At 40.8% G+C, this 19,018-nt stretch overlaps 1 protein-coding gene across 2 annotated transcripts in view; it reads left to right on the forward strand.

Annotated features, from left to right (window-relative positions):
* The first annotated feature begins 18,393 nt into the window (after positions 1-18,393).
* Positions 18,394-19,018, forward strand: part of trpm3 (transient receptor potential cation channel, subfamily M, member 3) — a 242,754-nt gene continuing 242,129 nt past the window's right edge. For both annotated transcript variants that reach the window (XM_029762368.1, XM_029762369.1), the window contains exon 1: positions 18,394-18,672. In XM_029762368.1, coding sequence (XP_029618228.1) covers positions 18,580-18,672 — 93 coding nt within the window. In that variant the 5' untranslated portion in view covers positions 18,394-18,579. The remainder of the gene's footprint in view (positions 18,673-19,018) is intronic.

Here is a 19,018-nt window from a genome sequence, read left to right on the forward strand (position 1 = left end):
CCGAATTAAAACATACCAGTTGATGAAAACAACTTTTTTATATATTCTTTGTCCATAACATAGATAGTGATGTAATTATACTACATTAGTCCATTGAGCTTGCTGACAAAGTATTTGAAACAGTCCCTTAATTGAGTATTTAATATGCGATAAGTGCCATTATCTCGTATGCGATATAAATAGGTTTGGAGGGGTGCATTTTCAAAATGTTAGAACTATTTGGTTGTTTTTTTCTCATGTTAAGCATAACATTTCACGAAGCTATACACAGTGTCGCAAGGCTGCCATTGAGACTTCTGGCTGGCGTGAACAATGTAAATAAAGTTGGAAATTCAAACATTGCAGATTCTAAAATATATTTTTCGATACAACAGCATACTAATCAGCAATCAGTAGATTTATATATATTTGGGTGATTATACAACTTCGGGCACTTTGTCCGTGCAAACTTTCAGAAATTAAAACTTATTCAAACACCATTTTACCAGTATTGCACTTGTCTTTGATTTGTCTAGAAACTATATCTGATAATGGCTGCGATCGTACTATTCAGGAATTTATATATTTTTGTAATTTTTCCCAGACAGCCATAGACAAATGTAATTTCCATCACGTCATTAATCATCCATTTTAGTTGAAAATGAAATATCATACAATTGATTTGTAACGGATAACTTATACATTTGTACATGAACTTGTATTGAATATTATTTTAAGTGATTTTTAAGGTTTTCCTAATATTAATAATTCAACGACGCCTGAATGTATAAACTTGCCTTGAAAACATTTATTTATCATGAAAAATAAGATATTTCCACTCAACCTTTTTGTGAGATTATGATAACAACCATATGATTTCCATATCTGAAAAAATAAATGTATGTAAATCACCTTTTCTTTTACTGTCAAATGTACCGTGAACTTCTCCATGTTTCCCTCTTTGTTTTTCTTCTCTCTCTCTTCAGCTTTGTTTTTCCACTCAAAACACCATGTCTGCTCACCAGCATCAAAGTCAGATGTTTTAAGCTCTTTTGCTTGGCAAAGGGAGCACTCTCTATACATGCACTCTTTCTTCAGGTTCTCACAGCACAAAGACTCAAAAATCTTCTCAATGTTGCTGCAGCTGATCACTTTGTGATACTGTAGTTTATCCACCATGAACTGGAGGTTGGTGTGGGTTTTGCAGAGGCATGTGTCCCTATCCTGGACCGTTGGCTTGACAACCCAAAAAGGACATATTTTGCAGAATTCACAGTAACAAATTTGAATTTCTGAATATTCCCTCTTAAACTTCTGATAAAGGTTGTGAATTGTGCCATTCAAGAAGCACTTCTGCTTTTACTTCTTGTTCCTCGTTAGTGTGTCCTTTTTCCCTGTTGTTGCTCTACTGTTGTCATCACGTTCATAGAATCTAGAGATTAGCTGTGCTAATTATGTTACACCGCTTTTTCCTGGAGTATTGAAGACTTGATGGCCTGTTTTCATTTGCCCTCATTGCTTTTGCTGAAAAGCTAAATTCTCTGTTTGCGGCTTTGACCAGGCCATACTTTCTCAGGATGTTGCCTCTGAGCATTTTTGAAGCCACTTGTTTGTCCTTGGCACTGCACATTTTTTTATACTTTTGTTTATAATTTTGTTTTAAATGATGGCATTTTGAAACAATAAAATCTTTCAAGTTCTTCGGAGTTCCCTTCATTTGCTGTTTTGTCTTTGGGGAATCTTGTCTCTCCATTTTGTTCATCAGTCGATCATACCTTTTTTTGTATTTCTCAGCTTTCCATAAAGCATTATCAAGTTTGACATTTGTCATACTAAGATCTCTGTATGCTTTTGAGCGACCTCTTCCAACCTTTTTCCTTCCAGCAAGTATTCGACTTCTCATTCCTGTTGCAGACGATGAGGAAGGGGTATCAGGGTGTGCATCAGGGGCAGGTAAGTTAGGGGCAGGTATGTTGGCCTCATGTTCTGGCTGCAAGTCATCTGGTGACTGAGGTGGTGTGTTGCCTGATAGATAGGTCTCCATTGCAACCGTTCTCTTTAAAGTCTGTCTTCTATTCCGTTGGTTCCATTTCCATTGCCTTCTCTTGTTTCTTTGTTCTCTCTTTGTAAGCTCAGAGATAGATTTCACTTCTCCCTTCTCTTTTTTCTTCCTGTATCTCTCCCTGTCTTTTTGCAGATGTTCCTGGTATCGTATAGGATCATTTTTTTATTTGGTTTCTATATGTCTGTGACCTCTGTGCTGTTTTATGTGGCATCTTCAAAAAATAAAGACAAATACTACTTTGTTTTCAACTTGTGCACACCTTGGAGCATTTTCTAGCTTAAATTAATTTAAAACATGATTAAATAAGCCTAAAGTAAACAAAAAAAGTAAAGTAAAAACGAATAAAATAATGGATTTGTGTCATTTCCACCACTTTCTGTCATTTCCATCACACTTAAGTTTGTGATGGAAATGACTGTGATGGAAATGACACTTCTACAGTTTCTGGACAAAATTGACAGACTGCTTAGCATGCTTTGGTTAGTATTACAGCTAGCATATCATTTACACTAAATACATAAAATATATATTTTTTAAATATAACACAAATGAAAGAAATTATAGCCTGTTTGGAAATGACTGACAATTAAAATATTCTCTACACAATATTTACCTCGATTTTTCTTCAACTTCTGGACATCACATCTGGAACAACTGTCCACTGCAGCCATGTGCTTCAGTGTCACAATATGTTTCCATGGTAACTAAATTAATATTCTCTTGAAAAAACGTTATTAATGAGGAATTTGTCCTCAGTGGTGGAAATGACACCATTCCCAAAAGTATATTTTGTGTAAAAAAGAATATAAAGGGCATACTCACAATAAATATTGATTTAGATTTTATTTAATTGACTATTTCTGTAGTACATAACATTATATAATGTGTAATTATTCATGTTTTCTCATAGAAAAACAGTAGAAGCTTAAAAGTCTGGTTCAGAGACAATGGCAAAATAGTGAAATTGAGGTATAAAATGCATCTGAAAAGTAGCTAAAATACTTGATAGAGAAGTGTTTAAAAAAGTATGGGGTGATTCCAGTGTGAACTTAATAACATACAAATATTTGTATTTGTTTTTATTTTTTATAAAATCCACAAAATTGACCCGAGGACATAGAAGTGCCCATAGTTGCATAATCACCCATTTATACAGTACCAGTCAAAAGTTTGGACATACCTAATCATTCAAGGGTTTTTCTTTATTTTTACTATTTTCTACATTGTAGAATAATAGTGAAGACATCAAAACTATTAATAAACACATATGGAATCATGTAGTAACCCAAAAAGTGCTAAACAAATCAAAATATATTTTATATTTGAGATTCTTCAAAGTAGCCACCCTTTGCCTTGATGACAGCTTTGCAAACGCTTGGCATTCTCTCAACCAGCTTCATGAGGTAGTCACTTGGAATGAATTTCAATTAACAGGTGTGCCTTGTTAAAAGTTAATTTGTGGAATTTCTTTCCTTCTTAATGCGTTTGAGCCAATCAGTTGTGTTGTGACAAGGTAGGGGTGGTATACAGAAGATAGCCCTATTTGGTAAAAGACCAAGTCCATATTCTGGCAAGAACAGCTCAAATAAGCAAAAAGAAATGATAGTCCATCATACTTTAAGACATGAAGGTCAGTCAATCCAGAAAATGTCAAGAACTTTGAAAGTTTCTTCAAGTGCAGTCGCAAAAACCTCTATGATGAAACTGGCTCTCATGAGGACCGCTATAGGAAAGGAAGACCCAGAGTTACATCTGCTGCAGAGGATAAGTTCATTAGTTAACTGCACCTCAGATTGCAGCCCAAATAAATGGTTCACAGAGTTCAAATAACAGACACATCTCAACATAAACTGTTCAGAGGAGACTGCGTGAATCAGGCCTTCATGGTCAAATTGCTGCAAAGAAACCACTACTAACGGACACCAATAAGAAGAACAGACTTGCTTAGGCCAAGAAACACAAGCAATGGACATTAGACAGGTGGAAATCCATCCTTTGGTCTGATGAGTCCATCATTTTTAATTTGGTTCCAACTGCCGTGTCTTTTTGTGACGCAGAGTAGGTGAACGGATGATCTCCGCATGTGTGCTTCCCACCGTGAAGCATGGAGGAGGAGGTGTGATGATGTGGGGGTGTTTGCTGGTGACACTGTCAGTGATTTATTTTAAATTCAAGGCACACTTAACCAGCATGGCTACCACAGTATTCTGCAGCGATACGCCATCCCATCTGGTTTGAGCTAAGTGGGACGCTCATTTGTTTTTCAACAGGACAATGACCCAAAACACACCTCCAGGTTTTTTATGGGCTATTTGACCAAGGAGAGTGATGGAGTGCTGCATCAGATGACCTGGCCTGGCCTCTACAATCACCCAACCTCAACCCAATTGAGATGGTTTGGGATGAGTTGGACTGCAGAGTGAAGGAAAAGCAGCCAACAAGTGCTCAGCATATGTGGGAACTCCTTCAAGACTGTTGGAAAAGCATTAGACTCTCAGGAACACATATGTGTCTGTTTCCCTCTACAATGCTAACAAGCCTCATTAGAACCCAGTGGACAAGACTAGGCACTAAATCAGACTGTTGGGAAAAGAACATTGTCATTGATGTTCTTTTCTACACATAAGATCATACAAAATTATTAACTTCCCCATACCGTTCTGATGCATTTCAGTCACTTCAAACCATACTTCCTTCATATTGAAATACTTTCAAAAGTACTGTCAGACTGATTTGTAATAGACTGTCATAGCCCCAATTAAAAAAGTAAACATTGGCTGTTGATTACATCACCTTTTTTACATGGTGGGGTCGCAAAATCTTTTGATATCAAAATGGGGTCACGGGCAAAAAAAGTTTGGGAACCCCTACAGTAAAGGTTGATTCAGTCCAAACATCAACAGGAGTCGTGTTATCAAAGACCACTGAGCCTTGTTGTGCCAACCCTGCTGTTTGAGGAATGAGACCTGCCAACAATCACTATAGCCATGCTTTGTTGAGTTCCTTGATAGACATTTACTGTGGGAGATGGCTACTGGCAAGGAATGACAAGTCTAACAATCATTCATTTCAGGGACAGAGAGGAGGGAAAGTAGTGATCTCTGGAGGTAGAGTAGGGGATAAAATGAAATGGGGAACATGTCATGATGACCTTGAAATATATTTTTCCTCGCTTGTTTGAAGTGGATGCTGTCTCAGGCTTATGTGCAACGTTTTTATTCTTACCGATGTTTAGAGGAGGAAAAATGGTAATGGCCTGTTGCCATGGTGACCAGGTTCTCATTTAACACTTGCCAGAAGATACCGACCCTACTGTTACGCTTGTTTACACTGAGCTGCACTGGGGTCGGAAGACATTACAATAAGACACCATGGAGCCGGCGTGAGATATGGGTCGGAAAACGTACCTCAATGCAGGTTGGAATATGCCACTATACTCCAAATTTTACCTCTATCCTCACTGCTCCATCGAGAAGATTGAAATACTGCTCATTTTCCCAGGAATCTGCCCTTTTGTCCTCATGCTAGCAACAGTAGCTACAGCAAGCCATTTTGGAATGACACGTGGTGTTGAACAACAAAGGAGCTAATTGGCTGATACTGCCATTCCAAAATGGCTGCTAGCTAGCATGAGGACAAAATGGGCAGTTTTCCAGGAAAACAAGCATTATTTCAATCTTCTCGATAGAGCAGTGTGGATAATGGTAAACATTTGGAGTACATTGCATATCCCATTCCTGCATTGAGGTATTTTTTCCGACCCATATCTCGCGCCGTCTCCACAGTGTCTTAATGTTCCAACCCCAGTGCAGCTCAGTGTAAACAAGCGTAACTTTAGGGTCAATATCTTCTGGCAAATTTAACAGACCACTGACAATGACCATTATCTGTATGTTTTTGAGTAAGTATGTTTGTCTTTGAGTTTACTTATGTTCATGTCATTGAATGCATGCGTGAGAGAAAGTCAGAGAGAGATTGTGGGAGATTAAGGACAGTTTAGATTGATGGTTGGTCTGCATGCTTGTGATGATTATATGAAGGGCAGTGGAATCCCACTCTCTTTTCTATGCTAAGGCAGCAGTGGAAACATAGTGGGAAGATGGTGTGGATGCAGGAATTGAACCCCGGTCTTCGGGGTTGTAATATATGCGCTTGGAGCCAGTCCTGTTGCCACTCAACCACAGGCTCTTGCTGATTTTTATGGCTTTGTGATAATAGGATGTGTGATAGGAGCTCTGTCCTGGGGGCTAATCGCACCCTCTCCAGATGGAGAAACCCAGCATAGGTCTTCCTGCCTCAGGGTGAGAGATGCAGGTTCTGGGATGTGGAGGAAGGGGGGCATGGAGAGCTGAAAGAGAGGGGTGAATAGAGTAGGAATAGAGCAGCTCAGAGAGGAGTGCAGAGACAGTCTGTCCCCTAACTCTGGTTTACAGAGAAGAAGATGCAGATTTTTAATTAGTGTAATTAGGTGTTTGAGGGATGTATTAGCACAATCTCTTCCTAGTGAGTGACAGGTGGAAATTGTTTTCATATTCATGCCTGTCACTTTGCAAATAGGACTTGTCAGGTTGGGTCTAACTGCACAGGCATGTTCCAGAGCAGAGATACAGTACAAGACGATAACACACACACACACACACACACACACACACACACAGTGGCGGTTCTAGCTTGTATGGCTCCTTGGGCGAACCCCCCACCCTCAAAAAAACGGCACCATTCTGCACTAACTCATTTTTATTCAGACATTTGGAACAACACATAATCAGAACATTTAAAAATATACAAAAATAAGACTCAAATATAAAAAAAAACAAGTAACAACAACAAATAGAAACAAATGTGTTGTTTTGGCACTCAAGCATCAATACATTACCCATCCCACAACTCTGTCAACCAAGAGTTAAGACTAAACCGTGTCACGGTTGTCTGAAGGAGCAGACCAAGGTGCAGCGTGTTTGTAGTTCCACATTATTATTTATTTGTGAAACGTAATGCAATACACTAAATAACTGAATATACAAAAAACAACAAACCGTGACGCAGAGAGAAACAAACACTACTCAAAAGATAATCACCCACAAAACCCAGGAAGAAAAACCCCTACTTAAATATAATCTCGAATCAGAGGTAACGAGGACCAGCTGCCTCCAATTGGAGATCAACCCCAAAAACCCCAACATAGAAATAGAAAAACTAGAACTTAAACATAGAAATAGAAAACATAGAAAAACACAAAACACCCCGTCACGCCCTGATCTACTCTACTATAGAAAATTACCTCTTACTAGGGTCAGGACGTGACACCTTGGTGGTGTGCAGATGGGTTTTATTATTCTTAACTATTTCGCACAAACCACAAAAAAATGCAACAATATGTCTGTGAAACTATATATTCTCAGTATTATGAATGAATTGTGGTTTATTTGGTAGCATTTCGTATTGTGTCTGATTTTAGTAATTTCATTAGTACTGTACAAAGTTAGAAGTGCGCTATTTGATAGATTCCCCCGCTCCCCCTACCTCTGGCTTCCAGTGGGGAGACCTGAGGTCAACCTACCCCCGCCCCCCTCTCCATCTCGTACTTCTGAGTGGGAGACCTTCCCAGGCAGTAGCCTGCCTAGCTCACAAACTAGAATCAGGGCGCCCACTCCGACAAGGTTAATTGACCCACACGGTGACATGATATCATTGACGTGCAAATGAGTGATAGAAAACCGATCACGCAAATGTCACCATTCCGAATTTTTTTGTGTGTGCACGGGCGCCCCATGCCGCACTCGGCAAGATGCCACCCTGGGCGGCTGCCCATGTCGCCTATACATAAATCCGCCACTGCACACACACGCAGGAATACCATGCTGCATAAATCTGTTGTGTTACCATTTGCCCCTCACACACATCTTTAATGGGTTTGTCAGATCATGTGCTGGATAGTGAACTGATTATATTCTCCTAGACAAAAAGTAGACCTAGAATTTAGTATGACTAGGAAGAATGTTTGGGGAATGGGGTTAGAAATAGCACTGAAAGGTGAACATTAGCCTAGCCTCTGTTTCACTCCTGGAGAAGGTAGAACGTGTTGAAAGCGGGTTGCAGCAGAGATCTAAAATGGTTTGTCTAAATCAGGCCATTTCGATTTAATGGTGGGCTCCAGACCAGGGATCACATTAGGAAAATGTGGCGACAAACATTTGGCCGACAATTTTTTTTATTTACGGGACATTTTGAGAAATGTGCCGTACCCATATGCATTGGGTGCGTAAACCTGATTAGGGCGTCCACGCATGATGCTCAGAATGACATAAATAACATCTAGAATATGGTAATTCATATTAACAGCACATGCAAGTCGGGAATGCAACGATGTGGTCCTTCTTACCTAATTCAGATGTCCACTTTGAACACGTTAGAATAACTGTCCACATTAACTTTTCCTCAGACAAGACGAGTAATGAACAGCAAAATCACTAGCCTATGTCAATCTAATATAGTAGAAACGTTTAGGCTACCTTTTCTATGATCAGCTTGTCGACAAAGGTAGCCTATTCCAAACAGACTCTGGGACAGTTGTTGAACGATAGATCCCAAATTCATACAACCAGTAGAACTAGGCTACATAAAAAAAGGTTAAAAAGCAATGAGTCTGACGCAACAGATCAGAACGCTTAAAATGTTGATAAACTATTACTTATTCACATTATAAGCGCACATGGCAGTAGGCTACGCGCAAATGTTCGTTCCATAAAACAATTAAACGGGAAAACACCATTGTCAAAAAGGCACTGAACATGGGAGCGGTATCATGTGACAGAGATGAAAATATCCTTTAGAAAGAGAGGAGATCTAATAGGATACTTTGAAGCAAGGTAAGCCATTCCTCATAATATGTATTAAAACATTCAAGTTTCAAACAATTAAGTATGTTTTCAAAATGCATACTGCCTCCAACTCATTGCAAAGTGGTGTGTGAAGCCTGCATTACGTTGTCATTTGATGTCGCGTTCAAAACAACTGGGATCTCGAAAATCTTAGACTTCAGACTTCAGTGCGTTCACGACAACTGGGAAAAAACGAGTTCCGACGGTGAAAACTTGGTTTGAACGGTCAACCAACTCAGAATTCCAACTCGTGAACACAGGCTTATTTCTAGAGCTCCAATTTTACGACATGAAGATAACTGAAGTCGTATTTGTCAGTTCCCAGTTGTCTTGAAAGCACCGCAATATGCTTCAGCAGCAGCTCTTGTGCTGTCTGTCAGATTTGCCACTGTTTGTGTGAGATAAACAAGACTACATAAAGAATATACTGTAGACATGAGTCAATTAAATTTCACTAAATTATGCAAATTAACCTATAGACTGATAAGCATAACCAGTTAATTGTATTTCCATTGACTGGTATTTCCATCAATGAATAGGCTAACATTTTCCAATGTGATTTTTTTTATCTGTTCCCGGACAATTGGCCAGTGCCAGTTTAATTTATCTGCTTTTTTAATTTTTTTTATGGACAATAGCCAGCTATTACTGGCTAATTGAAAACCTGCTCCAAACAAACCTTTTCCCACCTTTGCAAAAAAAATCTGTGGCGGACATCACACAATATGAAACAAATTTTAGGATTTGCAATTGCATTCAGATATTTTGTATAGATTTGCTATCAAATGTCCGATCTTCTACAAAGACCAATTTCCATCCCTACCTTTTTCACCTTGGAGGGACAGTAAAAGAGTGATACAGGTGATTGGCATTCATTGTGATGTTTGCACTCGCACTGCTCAATACTAAAACACTTCAGTCATTCACTGTAAATTGCCTCACCGATTTCCTCCCTAAGCCATACTCAAGGTTCCTTTAGGGAAAATAATCAGTCTGCGATGGTAAAATCAGGTCTGTCCAGTCTTGTTCGCTCTGTCTTTTTAATGTCTTCTGAGTGCAGTGGTAATTGGATTGTCGATGGGCTTCACCCTTCTTACTTACATGAAGCAGAAAACAGAATACAACATATTGCACTCCATTGTGGTGGACTAATGATATGTTGGACTGAGGCCCTCTGGTGGCAAACGTGTGTTCTCCAATTGGATTTCGACAAGCGTGTGGGAATGTGTTGCTGACACAACCCACTTATCCCATGGGAAACCTTCTGACAGCAACATCTTCCTCCGGAAGTCAATTTGTTCTCTGGAGCTCAGGGATGAGGATTGTGAAGTGATCACTGAAAAACATCTCAAAAGATAATTATTATGAAGTAGTGGGGCTGGAGCTGGAACTAGTGATCTGCATTAGAGGGTTGCCATCTAGTGCTTGTACAGGGGCAGTGCAGGACAGTGACTCCAGTCTGCTGTGTGTGAGGTGAACGCCAACAGGACTGCCGAGCCAAGAGCTGGAAAAGCAACAGGATCACAATCAGGAATGATGGAATGAAGGAGCGATCAAGGGGAGGGAGAAGAGGAAAGGGAGGATGAGAGAGAGTGTCTGACACTTCTCTGTTGGTGGTTCCATTGCCATGCAACACACACACACACACACACACACACACACACACAAACACACACACCCGAAAACACACGAGGTTCATTCAGTTCGCTTGAACATTTGCTACATTGCGAAATGGTTTGTACTGAACGACACGTTTCCCCAAAACGTTCTTGTACATTCTTGAACAGACTTTGAGGTTAGTTTGCTCCCATTTGGTCAGTGTGTCGAGGTGTGGCTTGAAGCAATGAGTGACGTATTTAAAGGCCAGTGGCCATGCTGACAGTGTTCCCCAGCCCACAACCCAACCCCTTCCTGCTTTTCAACTGGTTGTTCACTACAGCACTGAACGCAGCTATGGACACACACGGACATGGACACTGTGTATATAACACTGTGCAGTTGGATCATAGAGGTCTGTCATTCAATATCTAAACTAGATTTGATTTGACATCTGAGAGATTGGCTGAGGTGACTTACTCTGGCTGATACCAAACTCGAAGTCCTCCTGACTTCAGAGTCTGGAAAGGCTGTTTTGATGTTGCCAGCATGATGTTCCCTGTGGCTCAGTTGGTAGAGCATGGTGTTTGCAATGCCAGCAAGTTGTGTGCGACGCCAGGGTTGTGGGTTCGATTCCCACGGTGGGCCAGTACAAAAAAAAAATGTAAAAAAATAAATGAAATGTATGCATTCACTACTGTAAGTCGCTCTGGATAAGAGCGTCTGCTAAATGACAAAAAATGAGGGGGCTGGACTTTTACTGGTTGATTCTCCTCTGTGTCTTTGTCACTCAAACACCCACAGGCACAGCCACACAAAGCCCTTGAACGCAGCTCCCTTCCATTACAACTGTTGAATTTTCAAATGCAAACAACGAGACGTCTCAACCCGACAGGAAAATAAACCTTTGCGTGAACCAGTCAATATGTCCACTCAATTTCTGAGCAAATACTGCATTAAAAACAGCCTCTTTTCCAGACCAGTGAGTCACAGCTCTTCCTCACTGTGTTGTCACTTTGGTCACGTCAGCCAGGTTAGAGATGACTGGGGTTGAGTATGTCAGAGTTGGCCTCAAAGGACAATTCCACCACTTTATAACCAGTTATGGTGCTGTTAGTATACATGCACTACTGTAAGATTTGATACACATTTTGATGTTTTATCGTTTTTGTTAGTCATACCGCACGATTCCTCGGTTTTGTCATTTTTTAAGCTTCTGCCTTTCCCTCGACTACAGTATACTACAATCCCCAGGGTGCATTTCACCTCCCAGGATCCAATGCTCCACCCTGTCAGCAGTTAGCTTAGATGGCTAGCAAGCTCAGACGAAGCTTCTATCACAACCCAAAAGTAATGTAATATACACTCATAACTTATAATTATACACTGCTCAAACAAATAAAGGGAACACTTTAACAACACATCCTAGATCTGAATGAAATAAATAATCTTATTAAATACTTTTTTCTTTACATAGTTGAATGTGCTGACAACAAAATCACACAAAAATAATCAATGGAAATCCAATTTATCAACCCATGGAGATCTGGATTTGGAGTCAAAATTAAAGGGGAAAATCACACTACAGGCTGATCCAACTTTGATGTAATGTCCTTAAAACAAGTCAAAATGAGGCTCAGTAGTGTGTGTGGCCTCCACGTGCCTGTATGACCTCCCTACAACGCCTGGGCATGCTCCTGATGAGGTGGACAGTCTGTGGTGCAACGTGGCGTTGGTGGATGGAGCGAGACATGATGTCCCAGATGTGCTCAGTTGGATTCAGGTCTGGGGAACGGGCGGGCCAGTACATAGCATCAATGCCTTCCTCTTGCAGGAACTGCTGACACACTCCAGCCACATGAGGTCTAGCATTGTCTTGCATTAGGAGGAACCCAGGGCCAACCGCACCAGCATATGGTCTCACAAGGGGTCTGAGGATCTCATCTCGGTACCTAATGGCAGTCAGGCTACCTCTGGCGAGCACATGGAGGGCTGTGCGGCCCCCCAAAGAAATGCCACCCCACACCATGACACATTTGTGGCCTGCTGGAGGTCATTTTGCAGGGCTCTGGCAGTGCTCCTCCTGCTCCTCCTTGCACAAAGGCGGAGGTAGCGGTCCTGCTGCTGGGTTGTTGCCCTCCTACGGCCTCCTCCACGTTTCCTGATGTACTGGCCTGTCTCCTGGTAGCGCCTCCATGCTCTGGACACTACGCTGACAGACATAGCAAACCTTCTTGCCACAGCTCGCATTGATGTGCCATCCTGGATGAGCTGCACTACCTGAGCCACTTGTGGGGGTTGTAGACTCCGTCTCATGCTACCACTAGAGTGAAAGCACCAGCATTCAAAAGTAACCAAAACATCAGCCAGGAAGCATAGGAACTGAGAAGTGGTCTGTGGTCTCCACCTGCAGAACCACTCCTTTATTGGGGGTGTCTTGCTTATTGCCTATAATTTCCACCTGTTGTCTATTCCATTTGCACAACAGCATGTGAAATTTATTGTCAATCAGTGTTGCTTCCTAAATGGACAGTTTGAGTTCACAGAAGTGTGATTGACTTGTAGTTACATTGTGTTGTTTAAGTGTTCTCTTTATTTTTTTTAGCAGTATATTATGATGCTTGCATGAATATCATGCTGAATATATGTTCATGTCATTGTCACCAATCAACTGCAATACACAAAAAATATATAATTTAGATGCTAACGAATGCTAACCATAAATTACTGTATCTGATGGTTAGCTAGCATGCCAACTGCTACATTCGAAATAGTAACAGTCAAGTTCAACAATAACAGTCAAGTTCAAGCTTAGCAAATGTCTTATACAACAGTCCAAACAACATGTATGCCTGTTGGAACACAACATTTATTATGAAAATTACAGTAAAATCGCTACAGAATCCCTGTCTCATGATTGAAGCCTGTATCTTTGGTGCTAACATTAACACTGCTAGCTAGCTAAGTAGCTAACCTTGCTGCATCTGAAATAAGAGTTTCAGATAATAAGAGTTTTCAACAATAACAATAACAGACAAATACAGCCTTAGAGACTGTCCAAGCAACCATTCAAGCAACCATTCAACAACACCTATCGGAACTAATAAAATGTATGAAGTTTACAGGTAATTCACTTTGAAAATATAGCCTATTTGGAAAGGGTGCAACTTCGTTGGTGATGGTTGGAGTGGTTTTCCAAATGGAATCATGGGGGTTTGAGTAAGCTGACTATAAATATCATTCTATAGGTTTTTGAGTCTATTACAAATATTTACAGGTGTTATTAGACCAAGACAACCAGAGCAACATATGAGTTGCAATATGAGTTCCAATATGACCAGAAAACTACCGAAGGGTTATATACAGTAGATCGCTGAAAATTACTGTCCATACTTTTTTTTATTAGTCATCTCAGGGATCCTCCTAGAAAACATTACAGAGAAGCAATTTCCCGATTGTGCTCATCAATTAACAGTCAATAGACATGAAATCATAATATTACACTAAACTGTGTAGGACATCACTAAATACTTCATAATAACAACCCAAATGTTAAAAGTGGCAGAGTTGCCCTTTAACCTTTTCTCTTGTTAGAATGAATGGTGAATTCAGTTCAGTTATTGTCTTTGTTCTGTTTAAAAAAATAATTGTGTATGGCCCCTGTTTGTGGCTGCCGTGAACTTGTGGGTCTGAGGGCACACAGTACTGAGTGTGTGGTGTGTGTTTGTACTGGTGTAACTGGGGAGTGTTACTGTGTGTGTGTGTGGTGTGTGTTTGTACTGGTGTAACCCAGGAGTGTTACTGTGTGTGTGTGTGGTGTGTGTTTGTACTGGTGTAACCCAGGAGTGAAACTAAGTCGGTACAGAGTACCAGTAAAATAAATAGGGGCGGTACGCCATACCGGTAAAAGATTAGCCTGTCACAATAATAGCACCCCCTGGTTTACGCACCTTTTGAAGTTCAGATGGGAACAGTAATAGGTGGAATAGTAACTGAAGTCTGGACACTGACTGTAGGCCTCACATGTAGCCTATTATAATATTTACTCCTGCAGAATTAAGTGTTTCTTGCAGTAAAATGATAGGCAAAATTATTTTTGTAAGGGGTTAGATCACCTTAGATCAGCTATGAAATTAGCAGATATAATTGAAGTCTATCAAATATAGACATCAATAAAGTTTATTTCCTAATTATACTGGACTCCAAGTGTATCTGCCAGTCAACCAATCACTCCAATCTTATACTGAACAAAAAATATAAACGCGATATGTTAGTTAATTTAAGAAAATCAGTCATTTGAAATACGTTTATTAGTCCCTAATCTATGGATTTCACATGACTGGGAATACAGATATGCAAAAAAGGTAGGGGTGTGGATCAGAAAACCAGTCAATATCTGGTGTGACCACCATTTGCCTCATGCAGCGTGACACATCTCTTTTGCTTAGAGTTGATCAGGCTATTGATTGTGGCCTGTGGAATGTTGTCCCACTTCTCTTCAATGGCTGTGCGAAGTTGCTGGATATTGGCAGGAACTCGATCCAGAGCATCCCAAATATGCTCAGTGGGTGACATGTCTGGTGAGTATTGCAGGTCATGGAAGAACTGGGACATTTTTACCATCCAGGAATTGTGTACAGATTCTTGCGACATGGCTGTGCAGTATCATGCTAAAACATGAGGTGATGGCAGCGGATGAATGGCACGATATTGTGCTTCAGGATCTCGTCACGATATCTCTGTGCATTCAAATTGCCATCGATAAAATGCAATTGTGTTCGTTGTCCGTAGCTTGTGCCTGCCCATACCATAACCCCACCTCCACGATGGGGCACTCTGTCACAACGGTGACATCAGCAAACCGCTCACCCACACATCGCCATACACCTGGTCTGCGGTTGTGAGGCAGGTTGGACGTCCTGACGAATTCTCTAAAACGACATTTACCGCCTCGGATTATGGTAGAGAAATGAAAATTAAATTCTCCGGAATGCGCTCTGGTCAACATTCCTACAGTCAACATGCCATTGTGTTGTGTGAAAAAACTGCATAGTCTAGAGTGGCCTTTTATTGTCCCCAGCACAAGGTGCATCTGTGTAATGGTCATGCTGTTTAATCAGTTTCTTGATATGCCACACTTGTCAGGTGGATGGATTATCTTGGCAAAGGAGAAATGCTTACTAACAGGGATGTAAACACATTTGTGCACAAAATTTGAGAGAATTAAGCTTTTAGTGCATATTAAGGAACATTTCTGGGATATTTTATTTCAGCTCATGAAACATGTTACGTTCATTATAATTCCAACCCTCGTATTTCCCCAGACAAACCCATCTTTCTCAGTCCACTACCATTTTACTATTTGCTTTTTCAATACATGATGTCTTACGAGGTTCTGAACCTCTCTATTTGTACCATTTCTACTGTGATTGTCCTAAAATTGTATTGCTAATCTAAGAGTATAATCATATTTCCCATTGATTGATTGTGGTTTTTCAGATCCCCTAACATTACTGTTTGCAGGTCCATCTGAACACAGAAATTATGACTTAACAACCAGTCTTGGACCTGACACCAAAAGTGAGCCACCGAAGGACAGAACCACAAGAGATGATCTATTGGTTCTGTTTCCTTGTGGCAGAGTCTGCACATGGATGACTGTTCAATGCCCCATATATTGAGCCTTCTTTTTGTGGCGAGAATTTTATATAATAGTTTTAATTGAAAAGAACGGATTGATGTGTCAATTGTTGTTTTGTATATCAGTTCATAAATCTGATGCCATGGTATTGGGACATAAAAAATCTGTTCCCAACTATCTTGAATGTTATGTGGCATAGTTGTCAAGGACACACCAAGAAACACTCACGTCAAACCACACCCCCAAGCCAACTCACGTTTGGCTTCTGTCATGGCGCCAGCATTTCTTGAGGAGCAAGGCAAAAAACAAGCCCTAATCAGCAGTTGCAGTTCCCCTTTAATATTTCAGTTGTAACCCTCCAAACTCATGTTCGTTACATAAGTATGCCCATTGAACTTTATAAAAAAAATATGTTTTTCTTGCATGATTTGAAAAATTATTCTCCTGGAGTCAGTAGAACCATGAATAAATATGTAAACTAGATAGACCAAATGATCATTTCGTCTCTGGAATGGGAATGGATAAATATGATTTGTTTCAGCATCTTTAGAGAATGCAAATGTATGTCTTATGTACTCTAAACGTGCAATTTTTTTCACCGACATAAAAGTTGACAGTATTTCATTTTCAACCACAGAAAATAGGCCTATGCATCCAAGACTAACTGAAACACAATCTATCAGAAACATGTTGGATTGTTTTCACACATTTTCATTTCCTTAAAACCGGTCAAAATGATTTTGTATGGAAAATCCCCAGGTCTCTAAATGTCCACGCTCCAGGAGAGAAGCAGACATTAAAGAGAAAAATATTATGATGTCAAATTGTTGATGATGCATTCATACTATGGATTTACGACTTTATTCTGGTGAACAAGGCTTTATTTAGTATTCTAAAGCATCAATTAATGACAAAAGAGAAACTTTGTGTAGCCTAACATATAGCCTACCAAATGTCATAAATTATAATCAGAAAAATATCTAAATGATGCGTAAAAACATATTTTTTTCCACACCCCCTGTCAAAAAAAATATTTTATGTTATTGAAAGACTGCTTATTGAATCGGTCTGTACCAGTCTGAACTTGTGAAGGTTGCCACTGAGGACATCATCACATTAGCATCACATTTTTTTTATGAAGGTTTGTATTATTGGATTAGAGAGTTTTCCCAGCTTGACCCTGTGGGCAAGGTATTGTTGTGGTTATGGGGTGTAAATCAATAGCATTCACTAGGGAGGGGCTATTAAAGTTTTCTCCCACGTGAAGAGGATGTTAATTAAAGAATCCCTTTGAGCCGTGGTGGAGAAGGTTAGAGAGGAATCAATACCAGAGCAAGGTAAGAGAGTCCTCTAAGTCTTCTCAGAGATAGAAAGAGATAGATCGAGAGAGAGAGGTCTGCAGTATGGACATTTTTACTCAGTATTTGCTACAACATATTTTTAGGAGGAGGTTTCAATTTGATAAAAAAAGTGCTTGCTTTAGCCATTCTGATGGTTTTACCAACATAGATGATTACTGATGTATTCAGTATTGAAATTATACTGATTTGAATGTTCTATTTTTTCCTACATTCTATTAATCTCCATTCCAAATGAAGGGAGGTGTGTCTGTGACACTCACTCCTCTCGTTGCATCTTTCTTACACGCCATACCTCTCTCCATCAATCCCCCCCTCTCTCTTACTTGCTTGCTATTCTCGCTCTCCTTTCTCTTCTCTAATCTCCTTTTCTTTCCCTCCTTCTCTTTCTGCTTGTGCTCAAGCTCTGCTCTCCATCTTACTCTCTCTTTACCTCATTTATTTATTTTCTCTCTTTCAATCAGCCTTATCCATTCTGTACCTTGTCCATTCTCTTTCTTTCTCTCTCTCTTTTGCTTTCTCTCTCTCTCTCTCTTTCGTCTTGGAGACGGTGCTGTGCAGCTCCCTGTCACTCTGCTCAGTTTACGTGCTATGCTCTGAGCTGCCGTGCTGTGCTGCGCTCCTCCTCTCCTTTTTGCTTCTCTCTTCTCTCCTCTTTCTCCGTCGCCTTTTGTTTGTTCTTTACTCTGTTCTGCTCTGCTAGTTTGGAACATATGCACCGGGTCAACTGGGATACTGGGATACTGGGATAGTGGGATACTGCATGTGGAGAGAGGGCTGGATGCGTCAGGTGCTCGGAACTCGGCCGTCGGACCCCGTGGATTTGTGGGGTGGGAAGGGAGGGGTGGGGGAGAGAGAGAGGGGGGAGGAAGGGCACCCAGGTGAAGGAAGGGCTGACCTGCCGTGGAACAAGGATGAAGGTGGTGGTCTGGTGTTGTGGGTCATGCTCTGCCGGGATCTGAGTTGTTCTATTTGGCTGGAGACGCCGTTGCTTTGCCCCCCCGGAGGGGCTCTTTTCCTGGAAAATCCGGGAAAAGCCAGGCGGGAGGAGCGGGAACCATGAACCAGCAGCCGGATCCTCCGCGGCCAATCAACTGGACCATCAGGAAACTGTGCGCCGCAGCCTTCCTACCATCCGTACGCCTGCTCAAGGTATGGGTACCAGAGGGGGCTGGGGAGTGGAGGAGGAGGAGAAGTGGAGTAGGAGAGAAGGTTGTGTAGGAGGAGAGGGACGATGAATGTAGGGGGTTGGGGGTGGCAGGTGGGGGAGTTTGAGATTGACATAAGAGGGTGGTTAAGAAACACCTAAAAGTACATTTACACAGGAATATGCTTCTCCCAGATCTGTTTGTGCTGTCTTACCTACTCCTATTTGGTTATTGGTAAGACAACCCAAACAGACCAGGCTGGGACCAGGCTGACACAGGAGGAGGTTGCCAGGAAGAAAGGCCATTATACTGTGTACAATGACTGTTTGGTGAAGATATCTGAGCAATTA

The sequence above is a fragment of the Salmo trutta genome, chromosome 9, assembly GCF_901001165.1.
Source record: "Salmo trutta chromosome 9, fSalTru1.1, whole genome shotgun sequence".
NCBI lineage: Eukaryota > Metazoa > Chordata > Actinopteri > Salmoniformes > Salmonidae > Salmo > Salmo trutta.